Source organism: Perna viridis, chromosome 7 (genome assembly GCF_037379345.1).
Source record: "Perna viridis isolate PV_CMFRI_1.1 ecotype Kerala chromosome 7, ASM3737934v1, whole genome shotgun sequence".
Classification (NCBI taxonomy): domain Eukaryota; kingdom Metazoa; phylum Mollusca; class Bivalvia; order Mytilida; family Mytilidae; genus Perna; species Perna viridis.
Window position 1 is genome coordinate 32,623,432 of NC_142451.1, and position 18,919 is coordinate 32,642,350.

General features: G+C 33.1%; 1 protein-coding gene across 1 annotated transcript; it reads left to right on the forward strand.

The window, feature by feature from the left end:
* The first annotated feature begins 940 nt into the window (after positions 1-940).
* On the forward strand, positions 941-18,492 carry LOC148612348 (uncharacterized). The gene is made up of 3 exons (XM_088593692.1): positions 941-1,009; positions 10,786-11,479; positions 11,742-18,492. The coding sequence occupies exons 2-3, from the start codon at positions 10,822-10,824 to the stop codon at positions 13,349-13,351; spliced, it is 2,268 nt and encodes a 755-aa protein (XP_088449818.1). The 5' UTR covers positions 941-1,009; positions 10,786-10,821; the 3' UTR covers positions 13,352-18,492.
* Positions 18,493-18,919: the final 427 nt, after the last annotated feature.

The following is an 18,919-nucleotide window of genomic DNA, read 5'->3' on the forward strand; positions in this document are numbered from 1 at the left end:
AAAATAGGAAAAAGATCGTAAGACTTGATTTTACTTCTTAATGAAAACCCAGAAGTAGGGAATATAACAAGCATTGGACAGACCGCCTAGACCCTAGGTATACATTGCAAAATCATCTCAAGTGATCATCACCCTAATTTAATGACATACTGATCCATCGTACTTTACTGGTATTCATACTATATATAGAAGGGTATTCCGACGTACACGACTCAAGTCGAGGTTCTATTTATCACAACAAACAAATTGCAAATGTTGTTTGTAGTTTTTATGTAAGTATTATGTTCCCAAAACGAAATGGGAAAACATATTCTACATGTATTTTGTCGGGTTCGTCTTCTTCTTATTATGATTACAAGTATTCAGTCTCTCAAACATTTCTCCATGCCAAGAAATACCCCCAAAAATTTCTGGTCTGCTCCCTACTGGCACTAATTATCTCTGGTATCGTAATAGTACAGATGTGGTCATTAATGTATCTATTATCTCAGCAGGGTCTAAAGTTGGATTCTAGAGCGGTTTGTCTTGGCATGCCCTCGCAATCCACATCTTCGCACGTATTGACACAATTTGGTTTCTCAAATAGAAGTCGTAATGGAAAATGCAGTTTCCACAACACTTGTACACAATTCTTGCGTGCTTCATATTTTTATAATATCATATCTACGATAGTTATTTGGGGGGGGAGTTTAAGAAAATGTGTATAATTATATTCACTGGTAAAAATCACTTAAAAATAGTTAAACATATGGAAACTACAAGTATGCTCCGGTGCTTCTATTTTTGATTCATGTCAACTGCTAAAATAGACATGGAACTTGACAAAAACGAAAAAGTAAATACATATTTACCTTGTCTAAGTGAGGGACCCGCCTGTCGTTGTCTTCGATGAAACGGAACGTCACAAACGTATACGGTAAATAATTGTCACTAACCGGATCAAGACTGCCGTGGTACCTCTGCAATATCATTTAGTTTCAAAGTTTTGGCAATTCAAGGGTTGAGAAAGGTATGATAACAAAAAGTGAATGTTAGCATCAGGGTGATTGATATATTATTGGTATATCATTTCAGATAGCATTTTTCTTTTAAAAATATCCGATGTCATATGTTATTATAATTGACAAATTTAGAATGGAGTATTTTCTTTTGTGCATGTAGCAATCAGAAGTACTCGGCGTTTTTCGTCGAACAAAAGGAAGTCTGTATTTTCCAAGTACATTATTTACACACCATCTGCCTATAATTTGGACCGGCATAGGGTCCATATGTTATATCCAGGATTTCATTTCGTCAAAATCAGAGTGTCATATAGCGTCGGTGGTGTAACGGTTAGCATGGTTGCTTTAAAACAAGCGATCCGGATTCGACTCCCGGTCGACGCATGTATATATTATAGTAAGGTAGTACATGCACTATACGGTCAGATGTGTTCTAAAAATGTGATCTCATTTTGTTGAAATTATGCTGTTTTGAGGCAGTCCACACAGAAATTTCAAGTGGTTTTTTTTATCATACAAAGTACATATTTTTTTAATCCTTGGTGTATGGAGGTTCCAGTGATTCATAAGTGAATTAGCGATTATTGTCATAAAAACAGTAGCCATGGTAACATACAGGGAAAAAAATAACCTGTTCATGGGGCACTTAAGGCTCAGGGTGGTTAGTTTGAAAAATTGGTCCCCCTTAATGAGCCTTAATTGACGGACAAAAACGCCGCATGACATGGTGGTTATTATTTCTAAATTTTAAACCTATAGGAATGTGTTTTAGCAACATTGCGTTAAAGTAGAGAATTTACACACAGATCTATTTTTAGTTTCTAGTGGAAGTCGGGGTAACACCCCCCCCACCCCATACAGAAGTAGGATTGTGAATAATTACGCTCTTGTATTCATCTAAACGTTTTTTTTTTTTGTTTTTTTTTTCAGAGATCTGAATCTTCGGATCCAGTGGATCGATTTCGATAGTTGGACACACCCCTCCCTTCATATTGTATTTTCACTTTTTTTCAAAAAAATAAGCAAATTATAGCCATGAACCTGAATAACCAGTCTTTTGTATTTGTTTGGATCTGTCCTGCACCTAGCCAGCACACCAGTAACTATTGCTAAACAACTACAGTCCATGGAACTTCCCATGAACTTTTTTAAAAAATACAGTAACTGTTCCGTTTCTATCATCTTTAACCTTGACACATTTAACGTTTCCATCAATTAAACTTTGCTTGCATTTTAAAGAAGCCATGGAGCTCATACATGTACAAGCATTCTAGACTACGTCTTTACTACATTGACTTCTTCTGTTTCATTGTAAAATTTTCGGTTTTGCAGACCGTAACCTGACAAATGTAAAAAATACATGGACATGTACTTGGCACTGACTGAAAGCACGAACAATGCAATCATTTCTAATAGTATTCAGTGCCGTGTAACTGCATTTGTAACTTTAAATATATATGTCAATTAAAAATAGATTTAAGAACCCAAACATTTTAATAATATATATATAAAAAAATAATAATCTACCAATAATAATGAAGTGCAAAACACTCCCTTAAACCGGGATTGTTAATTTTAGTGGGACCTGAATTGTATTTATACATGTCATTCAGGAACAGTTATCATGGTATACTCTAAAATTCGAGCCTGTAAAACGTTTGATGTACGTATTTCTTTTTTGATTGGTCAACGATATCCGGAGACAATTGAACTTAACACTGTACTTTTGGAAGTGCCTATATTTTGTTGTTAACACTGGACTTCAGCTCAGTGTTTATAGTTGAAATAACTAGAAAAAAATAATAACCCTTTTAACTGAATAGATCGTAAGTCTAATATATAGGCATTTTTTAATATTTTGCAAAAGCAAAAAAATAAGAAACTTTAAATTTGCAAATACACTGTTATGCATATTAAAGAGTAATCAAGGGAACCAAGGTTATAGCGTTAATCAAAAGAATGTAATACAGGGACAAAGACCAGACATGGAAAACAGACATACACAACAAAGAACACAAAGTAACTAAAATCATACATACAAAGTAAAAAAAGTAAATGAGCAACTCGGACTCCACTAAAAACTGGGAGCATGGACCAGGTGCACCGGTAGGGTAAGCGTCCTCTGCTTTTCTAGAAACACCCGCCGAGTTGCTCATGAAAAGTCAAGTCCGGGGTAGACAAACGAGGAGAGGAAAACTATGACCCGTTGAATAAATCAGTTTTCATGGTGCTGATGGAAACACCATAACGATCCACGAGTTCATAATGACGACCATAAAAGTTCTGTAGTGATGACTTCAATCTTGTAGCAACATAACCCTGTTCCAGAAGCCTATTTGTTAGAGTTCCAGCGCGATACAAATAGTCTGCGTAGTTTCGGCAAGCTCTGGCATAACGTATGAGTTGTGATATGAACACTCCATACGCAGGAGCCGAAGGGATGTTGCCACAGATGAAAGGAAAGTTGACAATTCTGAATGAAAAGTCATCGCGTTTGTCGTAAAGTTTGGTCGATAGTTTTCCTTTACCACCGATTTCTAAGTGTAGGTCAAGATATGAGGCTGACTTCACAGAGTCTGTAGTATCTTTTATCTCAAGTTCTTTTGGGTAGATGTGATGTATCAAATCCCCGAAATTAGGATTGTTTAAAGATAACACGTCATCTATATAGCGGAAACTGAGATTGAAGGATCTAGCAATATTCTTTCTTTCTGATCATATCAGCTATAAAGTCAGCCTCATAAGAGTGAAGGAATAGGTCAGCTAGTAAAGGAGCAAAATTTGTTCCCATTGGAATGCCGACCGTTTGTTGAAAAACACGTCCACCGCACTGGACAAATATGTTTTCGATTAAAAATTCCAGCATTTTGTAAACATCTTCCTCTGTATATTTGGAAGATGATTTGGAATTATTTCTTACAAAGTATGAGGAATCTCTACCAAGAACTATATATTTGTATCTAGGTGTACCATCTTTTTTGGAAAAACAACGATGTATAATGTTTTTAAGTCGGGATTTTAACTGAGTATGGGGAATAGAAGTATACAGTGTTGAAAAATCATAGGTTTTAATGCTATTATATTCAGATAATATTCTTGAACTGATTGTCTCCAAAAAGATCTTTTGAATTTTTCAGGATCCACATTGAATTAATACCACTACGGGAGTAACAAGTGTTGTGGTAGGACTGTAGACCCTCTTTGACAGTTTTGAGTATAGAAGTTAAAAGTTTTGAAAGAGGTTTGGTGGTATATTTTGCAGATCCAGCTATGAAACGTTGTTTGTATGGATTCTTGTGGAGTTTAGGAATCCAGTACATAGACGGTAAATCACAATCATCGTCCTTGGTAGAGAGACCAAAAGAGGATAGCACAGATTTATGATTTTCCACAATCTCTTCTTTGGAAAGAGTGGTAGCAGTGTAGGTCTTATCACTGCTATTTTCTACGTCTACCTCTGATAATAAACATTGGATATAAAACGTTTTGCCGACAAAAACAATGTTGTTTTGGGCTTTTTCTGCTGGTCCGACAACATATTTACATATTTTTTATGAGTTCTGCATGAAGACCTCTTTTTGTGAAATGTAGGGGAATTCCCATTCTATTTTTAGCTCATTGTCTTGTAGGAGCCGTACTGCAAAATAGTAACCCCCACATAATATTTTCAGGGCTATTAGTGTACACATGCAGCTTTCAGGTGATGTATAGTCTTCTTCAGGTTAAACTTAAGGTAGAAGCTCCATGACTCATTGAACTTAGTGAAATCAGCCTATGGGAAGTGACATTAGTGGTTTGTAGCCTTAAGCCCATCCCCTCGGGGATGTCCTGGCTATAGCCCCTCCCTTTCGGGATTTTCCAGTGGGTCATTTTTCTTGTTAATAAAAAAAAAATGCTTATAAATTAACGATATATGTCAGAATTTGCGTTCAAGTTCAAAGGAAATATGAATGAATATTTAAATGTCCGGAAATTTAAGTGCGTCCTTATCCGTTCTTGGTTTGTTTTTTCAATATACAATACAACTTCCTGCTCAAAGATCGATTTCTTGATTTACCCTATCGATAATGCAACTTAAACTGTCTGCGTGATGCATTTTGAAAGATACATAGTTATCATTTTGCAGTTTCAAGGTACATACACCCTTCGATTTTTTCTGATTTGTGATAGACCCAAAAAATCCGATTTGCAGTAATCTTCTCGACGAAATAATGTATCAACATGTACAATGTATATCAGACAGTAGTTCTTCGCTTGTATAGAAGCATCATATTAGCTCTGATTAGCTCCCCTGGCTTTGATACAAGTTCAGACTGTGGACATAATGTTACGCATTTTGCTTTTGGAAGATGACAACAAATTACCAAATCCATTTAATATGCAATGTACATGACATGTATTAATCCCTTTTGGGATTCAGTGTCCGGGGCTATTTTCAGATTTGGATCAGTGTATACATGTATATTGTAAAGGGAGAGCATGATTTGACTCCCAAAATTATACTTCCCCCCGGGATCGAACCCTGGGTCGCTCGGTGACAAGCCAGCATAAAACCAATTTGACTAAAGAATTAATCCTTAAGTCAAGTCAATTAACTGGCTATTTAAATCTCACTACCTACTACAACGCAGATAGGCTGTCCTGCCACAATATTCCCTAGAACCAGGGCTCAAACTACTCGAGATCGAGAAAAACAAATAGGAAGTGACTTCTCTTTCAGATTGACACTTGGGAGAAGTGGGGAGTGGATAGGGAGGAGTGAACATGTATGTGCATCGTTTATGAAGCTTTTTAAAAATTTATATGTGTTATATGTTACTTACATACATACAATATAAACACACATTTTTATATATTTATTTTCTTCAATTGTGATACATATAAATGTTACTTTTTCTGTAAGCTACACATGTAAAGAATTAAATATTTTTGTCAAAATAAAAATGAGCAAGTTATGATAATGTTATGTGCGTTCCCATGAGCGCGGATGGAAGGTTAAGTTATCGTAACTAACTGGAGGATTGACTGTATTCTTGATGAATTTCTAAACCTCTACCCCTTACCAAATTTATTACAGCAAAATTAAAATATGAATAAGAAAGCTTTTTAAAATGCACTGTTCTATTGATTGTGTCTTTTTTAGCAGCACTGGAATAGAAAATTTCAGGAGTGATATTCTGCTGGAATTTTTTATTCTTTCCCTATTCCCACTTACTCCATAATGATTTCTTGATCAAGATATCCAGTCTTTTGATTGACTTTGATCTAGAGAATCAATAAATTATTACTGAAAAATCAAGACTGAAACTTTATTGACACAGTGTAGCGATCAGTACAAATTTATCTCAAGCTTAAGAAAAGGTTCGTTATAATGGAGAATTTACTGTTTAGTTATGTCAAATGAAACTGTTTGGGTTTTCTACCGAATTATCAATTGAGATAAATTTAACCTAAGTCTCTGAAACCTAGGACAGATTTGCTTGTTTCGTAACGAAATATGAATGATAATACATAAATTATCGCAAACTGGAGTAAAGAATGTTCATAACGTATCCTGTCTTAAACATTTGAAACGAAAACCTGATTAAAATACTTGCTTTTAACCAAATACAAATGTATTCAATAGATTTTGAAGACTTTTACAGTATATTTTCTCAAACTGGCGCCATTTTTGTGTTTAATTGTTATATCAAGAGAGATAACTCTGGTCAAAATACCACTAAAAGATGGAGCATACATGCAGTCCTGATCATGAGTGATGTCTGGAAATAAAAGGGTGACTTCATTTCAGTTTTGTTGTCATCTGAGGGCAAAGTGAGCAACCCCAGGGTGACTATTTCACCTGAATCGCCCTGTAGCATGAGTCCTGTACATTGTAGATCTACTCCTTTTTTTCACTCCTACCTACATACATTGTATATGTGAATTTCCCACCTAGAATCTCCCATTTTAAAATGTCAACTGTCATCTCCTGTCCTTCTGCTGTTTTAAAAACTGTTTAAAATAACAAATTCAGGTGAATGGTGACAGCCATATCAGATACGGATGAACCCTTGGCCCTACAAATGTAAAACTGACCTAAAAGATGTGGAGGCATGGGTCAGTGGCCCATTTTTTTGTGTTAAAATAATGAATTATTCATATTAATGGCCCATTGTAATATTTGAAATAAACTATTTCATGTCATATAAATGGGTCATTGACACAATATGAGAAAAATCTAGGAGTTATTTCTGAAGTTTTACCTTTACTATAATACTGATTTACATGTAGAGCAATTTACAGGTGTTAAGTTGTACAGTAATTTTCTGATATAACAACCTCTGTTTAGAATTAATCTTACCAGTAAGTATCATCATCAAAATACAAATGTATGGTCACAATGTTATGATCCAAAACACCTGCAGGAACACTGACTTTAAAAAAATACTGAAACACATAAAAAGGAAATTTTCTAAACTAAATTACACATGTAGAGAGTACATGTACAAAAAATGTACATGTATGACTAAAACATATGTCAATTTTAAAAGCTACCCTTCCAAGGTCTAAATTCTTGACCAAAATTTTAAAGGTTTATCACATGTACATGTATGTTCCCATTGTATAGAGCAAAACCAATACCAAAGAAAGAAGTGCTTTCCTTTGTTACTTACATTATAGTGTACATGTACATGTAGCTACATGTACATTTTTGTGTAGTAGTATATACATCACTTGGAGGCTAGACGGCCAAGTGATTAAGGCACGTGACTTGTAATCAGTCAAGAAGGTGACACCACTGTGGGTTTGAACCCAATATATATCCAGGTTTCTAGACACCTACATGTACCCGAACCTTATCCTGGGATTTCACAGGTTTCTCTGCTTCGAATATGAAGCCTGCAAACTGAGTAGAAGCTCATGAATATTTCTAAATTGATCATCAAGTAAAAACTATACAAAGCACAGGGGCTCCCACTATCAAAGATGCAGGTAGACTAGTATATAAACCTGAAAATGGTTTAAACCTAGCATTATCCTAGGTTTCTAAGCCTGTAAGTGTACATGAATCTTATCCTGGGATTTCATAGATTTTTCTGTTTGTGATAACAGACATTGATAATTGGTATGATACAGTTCATGATACATGGAATATACATGTATTTAAAAGGTTATCTTCAGAGTTTAAGTACATGCACATGTATCTACTCTTCTTCTGGTTTCCAAGAATGTTCTTCATAATGCAGATTTATATTTTCTTTATAGCAGGTATCCTTACTTGTTAGGCTTCTATGAAATATATTTTTATATCCTACTTCAAACAAGAGGTACATTGAATATTGTAATGATACTGTTGCTTCTGTTTCTTTTGCTTGTTTGTCTCCAGTTTCTATCCACAACTCTTCTGAAACCACTGAATGAAATTCAATAAAACTTGCATGCATTGTTCATCAAATGACGTCATTTTGCACCTATCTTGCATTTCATATGATTAAATTTTGATTTGCAGTTTGTTAACGAAGTGCGGTCATATTCTAATCCTTAACTCTAAAGGAAAATTTTATAAAACTTTCTTACATTCAGGATTCTTCATCAGATACTCCTATTTTTGGAATTTTGATGTTTTGAATATCCATTTAAAAGACTTTAGGAATTTCAAATATGGTTTCTATATTGAAAGAGAACAGAGGTATCTCTTTTAAAAAAAACTTGTTTTTTTCTCCTTTTATGTCAATACAGGTAGAACAGTACTATTTCTCATTATTTCAGGTTGGCCTTTTGTGTACCCTACTTGAGTAAATACTTCCGGACATTGTGATAGGACAAAAGTGCTGATAGCCAAAATGTTTTAATAATTCCGAACTCTTAACATCGTCATACTTTTAAAAAAAATACATTATATTTTTTGAAATCCATTTAATGTTAATATTATGATTTTTTAATATTCATGTGCCTTTCACAGAAAAAGGGGGAACTTTGACCCCAAACATCATCTGCTTAAAGTACCAAAGAAACGAGAAGGTTATGCTATGACTTTGCTCACATTTTTAGTTACAGATAAGACTGGCAAAAAAGTCAGTTGATAGCTCCATCATTGTTTTAAAAGGGTGAATTTTTCAAAAGTTTTATTATTGTCACCTATGGGAAATAAATAGTACCTATAAGGTATCTGCTTGAAGGAAAGACAACTCTTCCAGAAGGGAGATAACTCAATATTCCCTCAGGTCTCACTAACCACTTCTAACGTTTCCATTACTTTACATGTTAAAAAAGTAATAAGTAATTTTCAAAGTCTCACTGTGAATTCCCAGGACAAATGACATCTTAAAGCTGCATACCGTTGTGAAGCTTGGAAAATAAGGCTTCCAAAATCATTATGCTAATGGTACGATCATAGTAGAAATTCTTCACAAAATTTACTTGAATAAATAATACTGAAAATCCACATTTTTACCTGTTCTGCTAACTGACAGCATGGAGGCAAATTACTCACACATGTAAACAATATTCATACACTTTTGTAGTTAATTACATATATGATTTTAAAGTACACATTCTCGCTTTATTTTGACTACTTTTAATCATAATACACACAAATAATGCACTTACAATGCATATGTCTAGGTTCAGTGTGTTTTTGGTACTACATAGGGGGGGTGGCCATTTGACCCGGAAGTGGTTAGTGAGACCTCAATAAGCCAGCACTCCACAGTTTAGTTTAGTTTCGCACTTTTGGCTAGGGATGAAAAATGACATGAATGGAAACCGGTAGTTGCTATAGTGATTAAAAATGAAGAATCTATTGTTGATAAAACATTTTCTGAAAAAAGGGGACTTTTAAAAGTATTTTGCAATGTTTTATATATATTCAATGTTGAAGGGGCTTTTTTTCAATGACAATTTGACTTCATTGTGAAAGTGAAAGTAAGTCAATTTTGTACCATGCTAAATTTAATAAGTGGATTACAAAGTGAAATAGCTCAAAATCTAACCGGCGATGCCCATATGAGGAAGGGGTTTTTGAAGGGAAAAGTTTGAACAGTTTCAGGGATTGAAATAAAAATTTCAGATATTTTGCGGGAAATTTGATATTTTTAAACCTGATTTTATGAACTTTTTTGCAAATTTTCGCATATTTTTGCATGGTTTCTATGGTAACCCTATATGCTGTGGGTAATTTTTTTTCAGAAAATTTTTACTGCATCCTGAAGGCCTTGGCTTGAGCTATTTCTAGATATATAGATTTACAGATGCTTGACAATTTTTTAAAGTGATAAATGTTACAAAGCATCAGATTACAAGACCAAAATCAGGCAGTTCTACAATACTGTGGAGTGCTGGCTAAGGAATAGACTTGTGGAAGAACAGAGATTGTGTCAACATGATACATGTAAAGTACTGGCTCCAAGATTATTTTTTTGAATGTACATGTTATATGCCATTTTAGTCTATGAGATGTTTTGTTTATTTTCAGTTTGTGTTTCTTTTGATCATTACTTGTTTTACATGTTTGTAATTTTGAACAAATCCATGTATTAATTTGATTCACTATTTATACTCCTATTTATAAAACTACATGTGCATGATAGTGATTATGTAACTACAAAATGTAATATTGTATTGAGATGGTTGACATTTGACATGTATTAGAGAATATCTGTAAACAGAAAATGTTTAATACTTGTACATATACTTGTATGTAATAGAAAAAAAAAGTCGCTTATCATCAGGCATGTCAATTTAGTATTGGTCTCAAACAAGTTTAATTTCATAATTTTGTTTTGTTTTTATTTCTTTGAAGGTTCTTCAAGATGTAAATGGTAAATTAAGCAGGACCATGGAAGATAGTGCCATTACTATAAATAACTTTCACGATGAGGAGAATAGTGTCAAAGTGAAGGAAAAGGCAGCATCTTCAAACAGATGTAACAAAAACTCTGATGACATAAATAAAGAAGAGCATGCACTTTTAAATGATTTGCATGGTAACAAGGACATAACAGAAATTCCTGGTGATCCTGTGATCAAAGAAGAACCAGATGAAGATATACATGTACATGAAGATGGCACTTCCAAAATCAATGGTTACACAGATACTTACATGAAAACCATGAAGAATGCATGTATCAAAGTTGAAAAGGATGCAGAATTTTCAGTTCCAATGTGTTCTTCAGAAAAAATTCCGGATGGAGAAGATTTAAGTGATGTTAACATTCCTACAAATAAGAACTTGCAAGAAATTGATATTAAAATTGAGGAAGACAATTGGTCACTTGAAAGCTTAAATTCATTACAATACAAAAAGTCAACCCCAAAACACAGCAGCCCAATTAGTCCTTTTCATAAAAATGCACCTCAGAGAAATGGAGAAATGATTTCTGGACACGCTACTTTAGAGGAGTCATGCTACAGTGATTCATTGGATGATGGGATCAGTGAAATGCATGATGGGAGACAGGAAGAGGATGATGCAGTTCTTTCTATGTATATTACAGGTATAATATTCTTGAATATTAAAGACTTTGAAATTAATATTCATTCTGCTTCTTTATCAAGAATGTGCATTAAAAGCCATCTTTTGTTGACTAAATATTGGTGCTTTTATACTTTTTGACTATAGCAACTGTTGTTAGTTTAATGTTTTGATATCGTAGCGTAGTGAAATTCCAAAATATGATTAAAATGGCAATGAATTCTTTAGTATCATGTTTATCAATTAATGTAATTCACATGTATTATTTTTTTTTTTTTTAATAGAAACGTCCTTTGATGACACAGAAAATGAAAGTTTCAAGAAGACAAGAAAGCGAAAAATGGTTGAATGCAAAGTCTGCAACAAAAAGTTAGCACAATCTTATATAAACATTCACATGAAAATACATACCGTGGGTTTTAACTATATATGTAAGGTTTGTAACAAAGGTTTTAAGCTAAGAGGTAGTTATAATCTTCATATCAAAATGCACTCTGAGGAAAAGCCACATGTTTGTAAGGAGTGTGATAAGCGATTCAAACGAGTCGATCTTTTGAAGACACACATGGCAAATGTCCATATTGGCTATGCTCCATTTAAATGTGACATTTGTGGGAAATGCTTTACGTCTAATTATAGATTACAGAGACATTTACTGATTCATTCAGACAATAAACCATACCTGTGTACTGAATGTGGTCAAAGTTTTACCCAAAGCCATCATTTGACTGATCACATGACTCGTCATACTGGGATTAAAGCATTTCGTTGTGAATTTTGTGGAAAAGAATTTGCAGTCAAAGGAACACTGGCAAAGCATGTGAAAACACATGATGAAAACAAACCATATCTCTGTCAACATTGTGGTAAGAATTTTTACTCATCTTACAATCTGAAAGTCCACCAGCGAATACATACCGGTGAGAAACCATATGTGTGTGAAGTTTGTGGGAAAGGTTTTACCGGGTCAGGTTATCTAAAAGAGCATATTGCAGCAGTTCATCTAGACTTTGCAAAAGAAGCAAAACAAAAGACTCATGAATGCTCTGTATGCCAGAAAGGTTTTTCTTCCAAGTACAAGTTATCACGCCACGTGCGGTCACACACAGGTGAAAAACCTCATATTTGTGATGTTTGTGGTAAAGGCTATAGCCAGAAAGGACATTTAAACGATCATATTCTTACTCATACTAATAACTACCCTTACAAATGTGACCTTTGTGGACAAGGTTATAAAACTGCTAATAAACTAGAAATACATACTGTAAAGCACTTGACTTCTAGAACATTCCAATGCAAAAAATGTGGTGAAGTTTTCAGTACAAAGGAAGAAAAGTTTAACCATAACCAGGAATTCCATGGGCACGAGTTTAAATTTCAATGTTCTGATTGTCCTCAAATGTTTAAGTCATCTCGAGAACTTGAGAATCATGCTGTTACTCATACTGGCATAAGACCTTATCCATGTACATTTGAAGGCTGTGGTAAGCGCTTTACTCAGATTAGTAGTCTAAATATGCATATGAAACGCCACAGTCCAGAAAAGAAATTCAAATGTGCAGATTGTGGTATGTGCTTTTACCAAAAAGGATGCCTGAAGAAGCATTCTCTGACACATTCCAAGTTAGGTTATAAGGGAAAAGAATGTGAAGTTTGTGGAACATTTTACAAAGATTTTTTAGCTTTACAATATCATATGAAAATACATGAAGGCGAATTTTTATTTGATTGTGACAAGTGCTTCAAGAGTTTCAACAGCAAGAAAAATCTTGAGCAGCATCAACTGACTCGTTGTGAGGAAAGATTTAATACAGGGGATAGAATACATTCAGAGCTATCAGAGGAAGAAGGTGCTGCTGTTATATGTAGTGATAATGAAAATAGTAACCAATAATTAATGATAGCCTTAAAACTCACTGCATGTGTTATACGAGAGTAATTAATGATAGCCTTAAAACTCACTGCATGTGTTATACGAGAGCAGATTGAAAATTTTGATTTAACAAGGATTTTTTTTGAAAATCTACAGTGTTTAGTAATGGGGTAAATATTGAATCATAATTTTTTTCCTGTCCATGGCAGAGTAAAAAAATGTTTTGGAAATTTGGATTTTTTTTTTCAAACAATCCCAGCCCCCCCAGTAATGGTTGGTGCCTTAATGTTTTCATTTTTTCATTTGCTGTTATAATTTTTTTAATGTTACTTGATATCCTGTTTAATTAGTAACTGGTATGATACAGTTCATTATGAGTGCAATATACGTGTATTTAAATTATTGCCTTTAGAAATTAAATACATGTACATGTTCCTTCCCTTCTTCTGGTTTCCAAGAATTTTCGTCATTATGCAGGGTAACAATTTCTTTATGGTAGTTTCTCCTGTGAAATGTTTTTTATACCCCCCACTTTAATAGCTGGAGGTATATTGTTTATATTGTGAAGATGCTATTTGCTTGTCTGTTCCCGGTTTTTATCCACAACTTTTCTGAAATCACCGATTGGAAATCCTTTAATGGAGTTTCATAAAACTTGCATACATTCATCATCAGATGATGCTATTGTGTACCTCCTATTTTGAAATTTGGAAGACTTTTGGAAAATCTTTCATGTCCTATATGGTTTCTAAATGAGAATATTGCGGAAATATCATCTAATAAACAAAACTGGTCATTATTGGGTTTTTTTTTTACTTCCTTTACTTGTTTTGTTGTGATAATTTATTACCATATTTATTTAATGTTTGTTTATCTTTTGTTTTTTTACTTGTTTTACATGTTCGTAATTTTGAACAAATCCATGTATTAATTTGATTCACTGTTTATACTCCTGTTTATAAAACTACATGTACATGATAGTGATTATGTAACTACAAAATGTAATAGTGTATTGAGATGGTTGACATTTGACATGTATTTGAGAATATCTGTGAACAGAAAATGTTTAATACTTGTACAGATACATTATACTTGTACCTAAAAAGAAATAAGTTCATTTAGTATTATCTGGCATGTCAATATAGTGTTGCTCTCAGACGAGCTAAGTTTAATCTAAGTTTTCATAATTTTTCTTTGATCTTATTTTTCATTTTGATGTATCAAAATTTGTACAATCTCACTCACATTCTTCTCATGCCATACAGAATCATAAAAAAAAAATATTGTAAGCTTTAACATTACAATATTTATGATTAACTTTACACTTTTTCCGACATAAAGTCTGAATTTATTATTTATACATAGAATTCTGATTATCGGTTGTTTTTGATTCTTTTTAACATAGACTTGTACAAAGCACATGTAGTGCATGTTTTTATGAACTCTCTATTTCTGTTTCTTTCTACCTTACCTACCCTATTCTTTTGTGCCTATCCTTATCATTCTATGGCCATTTTGGATCAAGTACCATTTTTAAAGTCTAGATTGTTTCCCTATAAACTCAGTGTACATGGAAAATGATTTTAAAAAATAAAATAATTCCCCTACCTTGCATTTCCATCTTAATAAATTTTCAGGTTTTCTGTTGCAAAACATAGCTTTTTTTCACTCATTAACTAAGTGAGACCATATTCTAATCCTCAATATCTATGAAAGCCTCTAAAGGAATATTTGATAAAACTTGCTTACATTCTTCATCAAATAATGCCATTGTGCACCTCTTATTTTGAACTTTCATTAGGATGACTATCCTACCCTATCTTTTTCTTGCTGGTAGCAAGAAACAAAACTATTAATTTGTTTCTGCCTTAGCCATTAACTTACTTAAGGTTATATTCATTTTCAGGATATTTATCCATACATGTACATTTATCAGTTACCAAATCTTATACATACATAAAGTTACACATTGGCCATCTTAAGGTTTCTGATTTTATGTCCAGTTTAACTACATGAACATTGTACATGTATATAAGTCTTCAAATACCTTTTCAACAACACAAGCTATCCCGAGGGATCGCTGCTTAGTTTTTCTGAAAGTTTATTTTGTAAAGTTAGTGATGAATTTTCAATACCATTCTTTGATACAAGTTTCAGAAATCCCAACAATCAAGTTACTTTTTAGGTCTACATATGTCATATTTTTCATACATTTAATTATACCCCACACAAAGAAGTTGCGAAGGGTATGTTTTTGACCCTTTTGTCAGTCCGTCAGTCCATCAGTCCACCTTCAGTTTTTCTGACTATTTCTAAACGCTTGCAGATATTGACATGATTTTTGGTATATAAGTTCACCATGATAAGTTACAGGTCAAGTTTAACTTTTGTTCTGCACTGATAATTACCAAAATTACAGGCCTTGAACTTAGCAAAATTCACAGAAAAAAATGATTTCCAGACTTATTTTCTAAACGCTTGCAGATATTGACATGATTTTTGGTATATAATTTCACCATGATATGTTGCAGGTCAAGTTTAACTTTTGTTCCATTCCAATGATTTTGACTGAAATTACAGGCCTTGAACTTAGCAAAATTCACAGAAATAACCGTTTTCCAGACTTTTTTTCTAAACGTTTGCAGATATTGACCTGATTTTTAGTATAGAAATTAACCATGATAAGTTACTGGACAAATTTGTAATTTGTTCCGCTCCGATGATTTTTACCAAAATTACAGGCGTTGAACTTAGCTAAATTCACAGAAGTAACCGTTTTTCAGACTTTTTTCTCTAAACGCTTGCAGATTATGACATGATTTTTGGTATATAAGTTCACCATGATAAGTTACAGGTCAAGTGTATGTTTGTTCCACTACGATGATATTTACTTTTGGATTAACTAAAACTCAAAGAAATCCCAGTCTGGAGTTTGAAACTACCATTCTGAGTAATAGAATTTAGTTAGAAGATAAAGATCTAAAGCCTAAAAAGCATTCTTATTCCTCTTTTTTATCAGGGTCCTTCTACATGTATTTCTCTTACAAACAAATTTACTTATTCCAACATGGGGTATGAGAGCGCTCTCACTAAGGTACTTTAATTGTTTCTGTAGACAAATTTGTATTTTGGTGAAAACCATGCATTTATCTCTGCTTAAATCAAGTATAACCCTTGCTATTTTGCCAACGTGGCAATTTAAGGAGGTGGACTAAGGATAATGGCCATAACTCCTACAAATCTTTGGAACATTTATATAAAGCATTTTACATCAATCTCATCTAAACATCAAAGTAACTGTGATTGATTTCATTCTATTTCAAATGAAAGCTTGATATGCTTTGGTGAAATTGAATATGATGCAAACATATCACAGATTTCGAGAGTTATGTCCCTTAACCCAGGTCTACCTCCTTAATGTACAATCTACGTAAGTTTTATCTCAAAAGTGCAACAATTAGAGGTCAAAGTAAGACTGGTTATGTGGTCTGTTACTGTTTCCTATACAAATGTACACTTGGTAAACATTTAAAAGACTTCCATGACATTAATTGGTTTTTACATTCCATATAGATTTGTTGACATTGATACAGTTTTAACAAGTTATACATGAACATTGTACATTTCATGGTTATTGCTAAGAAGTCTTTTCTTATGCCATGTAAAATATTGTTATGATTCACAGGTAATTTTCTGTTAGTGACAAGCTGTAAAAATATTTTATATTTAACAGTTTATCTTGTTGATTATTTCTTCAAAACACCTTTCAGTATCAATGATGTCATTTTAAAATTCTGATAGGATTTTTATCCTATCACTTAAATATTTTGGTTAGGTTAAGTAATTTTTTCCATATCCCTCGCTATACAAGTAAACAGTACATGTACAGTATTCAGTGTAATGTTAAGTAAACATATGTTTTTGAAGACATACAGATTTATAATATACATCTCATCTACTTAGAAGAGCAAAAAGCCATGTAGTTGTATTATGGATTTTTTGAAATATTCAGAAAAAAGCTTTACAATGAAACCAAAATTTCCCAGACCCATAATAATCCAAAAGCTGTCTAATCCAGATACTTTTTATGTCCCATTATAACAATTTAAATGTATTTTGAACAAAAGTAAACTGAATGCCTGTTTAAACTGTAGACCTGTCTAAACCAAACACCTGTCTAAACTGAACTAATTTTAAAGTCTAAAAGAGGTTTGGTTTAGACAGTTTCACTTTATTTCTATTTATTTTACATAAACCAAGGAAATTAGTTAATTTTTGTGTGTATAAAGAAGCTAATTAATGTACATGTAACTACTTGTAATAGTGCTTGTCAAGAAATCCAGCTGCAGTGTTGTAATTCCTTTTTTTTGTCTTTCCTGTTTTTGTATGAAAAACTATGTTCAAATATGCTTCTTATAAACAAAAGGTCATTGAGTATTTTAATAAATGTACATTAAATCATATGAAAAGAACATTTTAAAATCAAGTTTTTGTACCCAACAAATAATGTTTAAGTGTACCAAAATATGTGGGAAGCCTTATTCTCCCAAAACCACTCATTGGATTTTCATAAATTAAAGCATTATATAAAGTTAGATATGCAGGAAGGAAGGTAATAAAAAATATTGGAGGGTTGCAGTGACAAAAGCCTTTATTGGGTCTTCACGTTGCAAGACAAGTCATTTTATTTATATCCATGTACATGTAGGAGTTACAGGATTTAAAAATTAAAGGGCATTGATAATAGATAGAAGAAACTTTAAATTGATAAAACAAACATTATAACCAAGGTAAAATCTGATGATTTTTTTAAATTTTTTTTTTTGGGAGGAGGAGGGGTAAATATACATGTAGGTTTATCTGGATCATAAAACTGGATGCAATGTAATGAATGTGTAAGCCTCTACATGTAGAAAACTACATGTAATATATACTTCTGTCAAGAATAATGGATATCCTTTAATGTGTAAATCATACTTTATGTAGGAGGCCTTAATTTATAAAAGTCTTATTAAATGTTTTAGCTTTACCTTTTTTTTCCTTTTTAATTTGTCCCATTTACATGATTAAAATCATCGTTTGTGTGTTATATGATTATATTTCTAATATGATTATTTGTTAATTTTGATTTGATTTAAAAATAAATGACTTTTTTTCCTTTTTCTCGGTTTTATTCTCCAGAGTAACTCACTTTATAACCACAATACTGACTATCAGCGTAACAGGAGGAGGTAAATAATCCTGGTTTACCAGAGTGCCCAGTGGCGGATCCAGATTGGGTGCATGAGGTTCACACCCTCCCCCTTTTATTGAAAAAATTGTCATTTTCATGTGTAAATTGACAGAAAATGGCAAATAATGACCTAGCACCCCTTTTTTCTGACGAACCCCGACTTGCACTCCTCCTTTTCAAAGTGTCTGGATCCGCCCCTAGTGCCAATAAATTTTAGTCGTGCAACTTCTGCTGTGATTCAGATGGAAAAGAAACTTGAATGTACTCCATTTGTTTTGCATGGGGAAGTTAAGTTTATAGTAGTCTTTAAAAGTCAGTTATGCCAGTTCAATATTTTGCTATGATAACCCATTGAA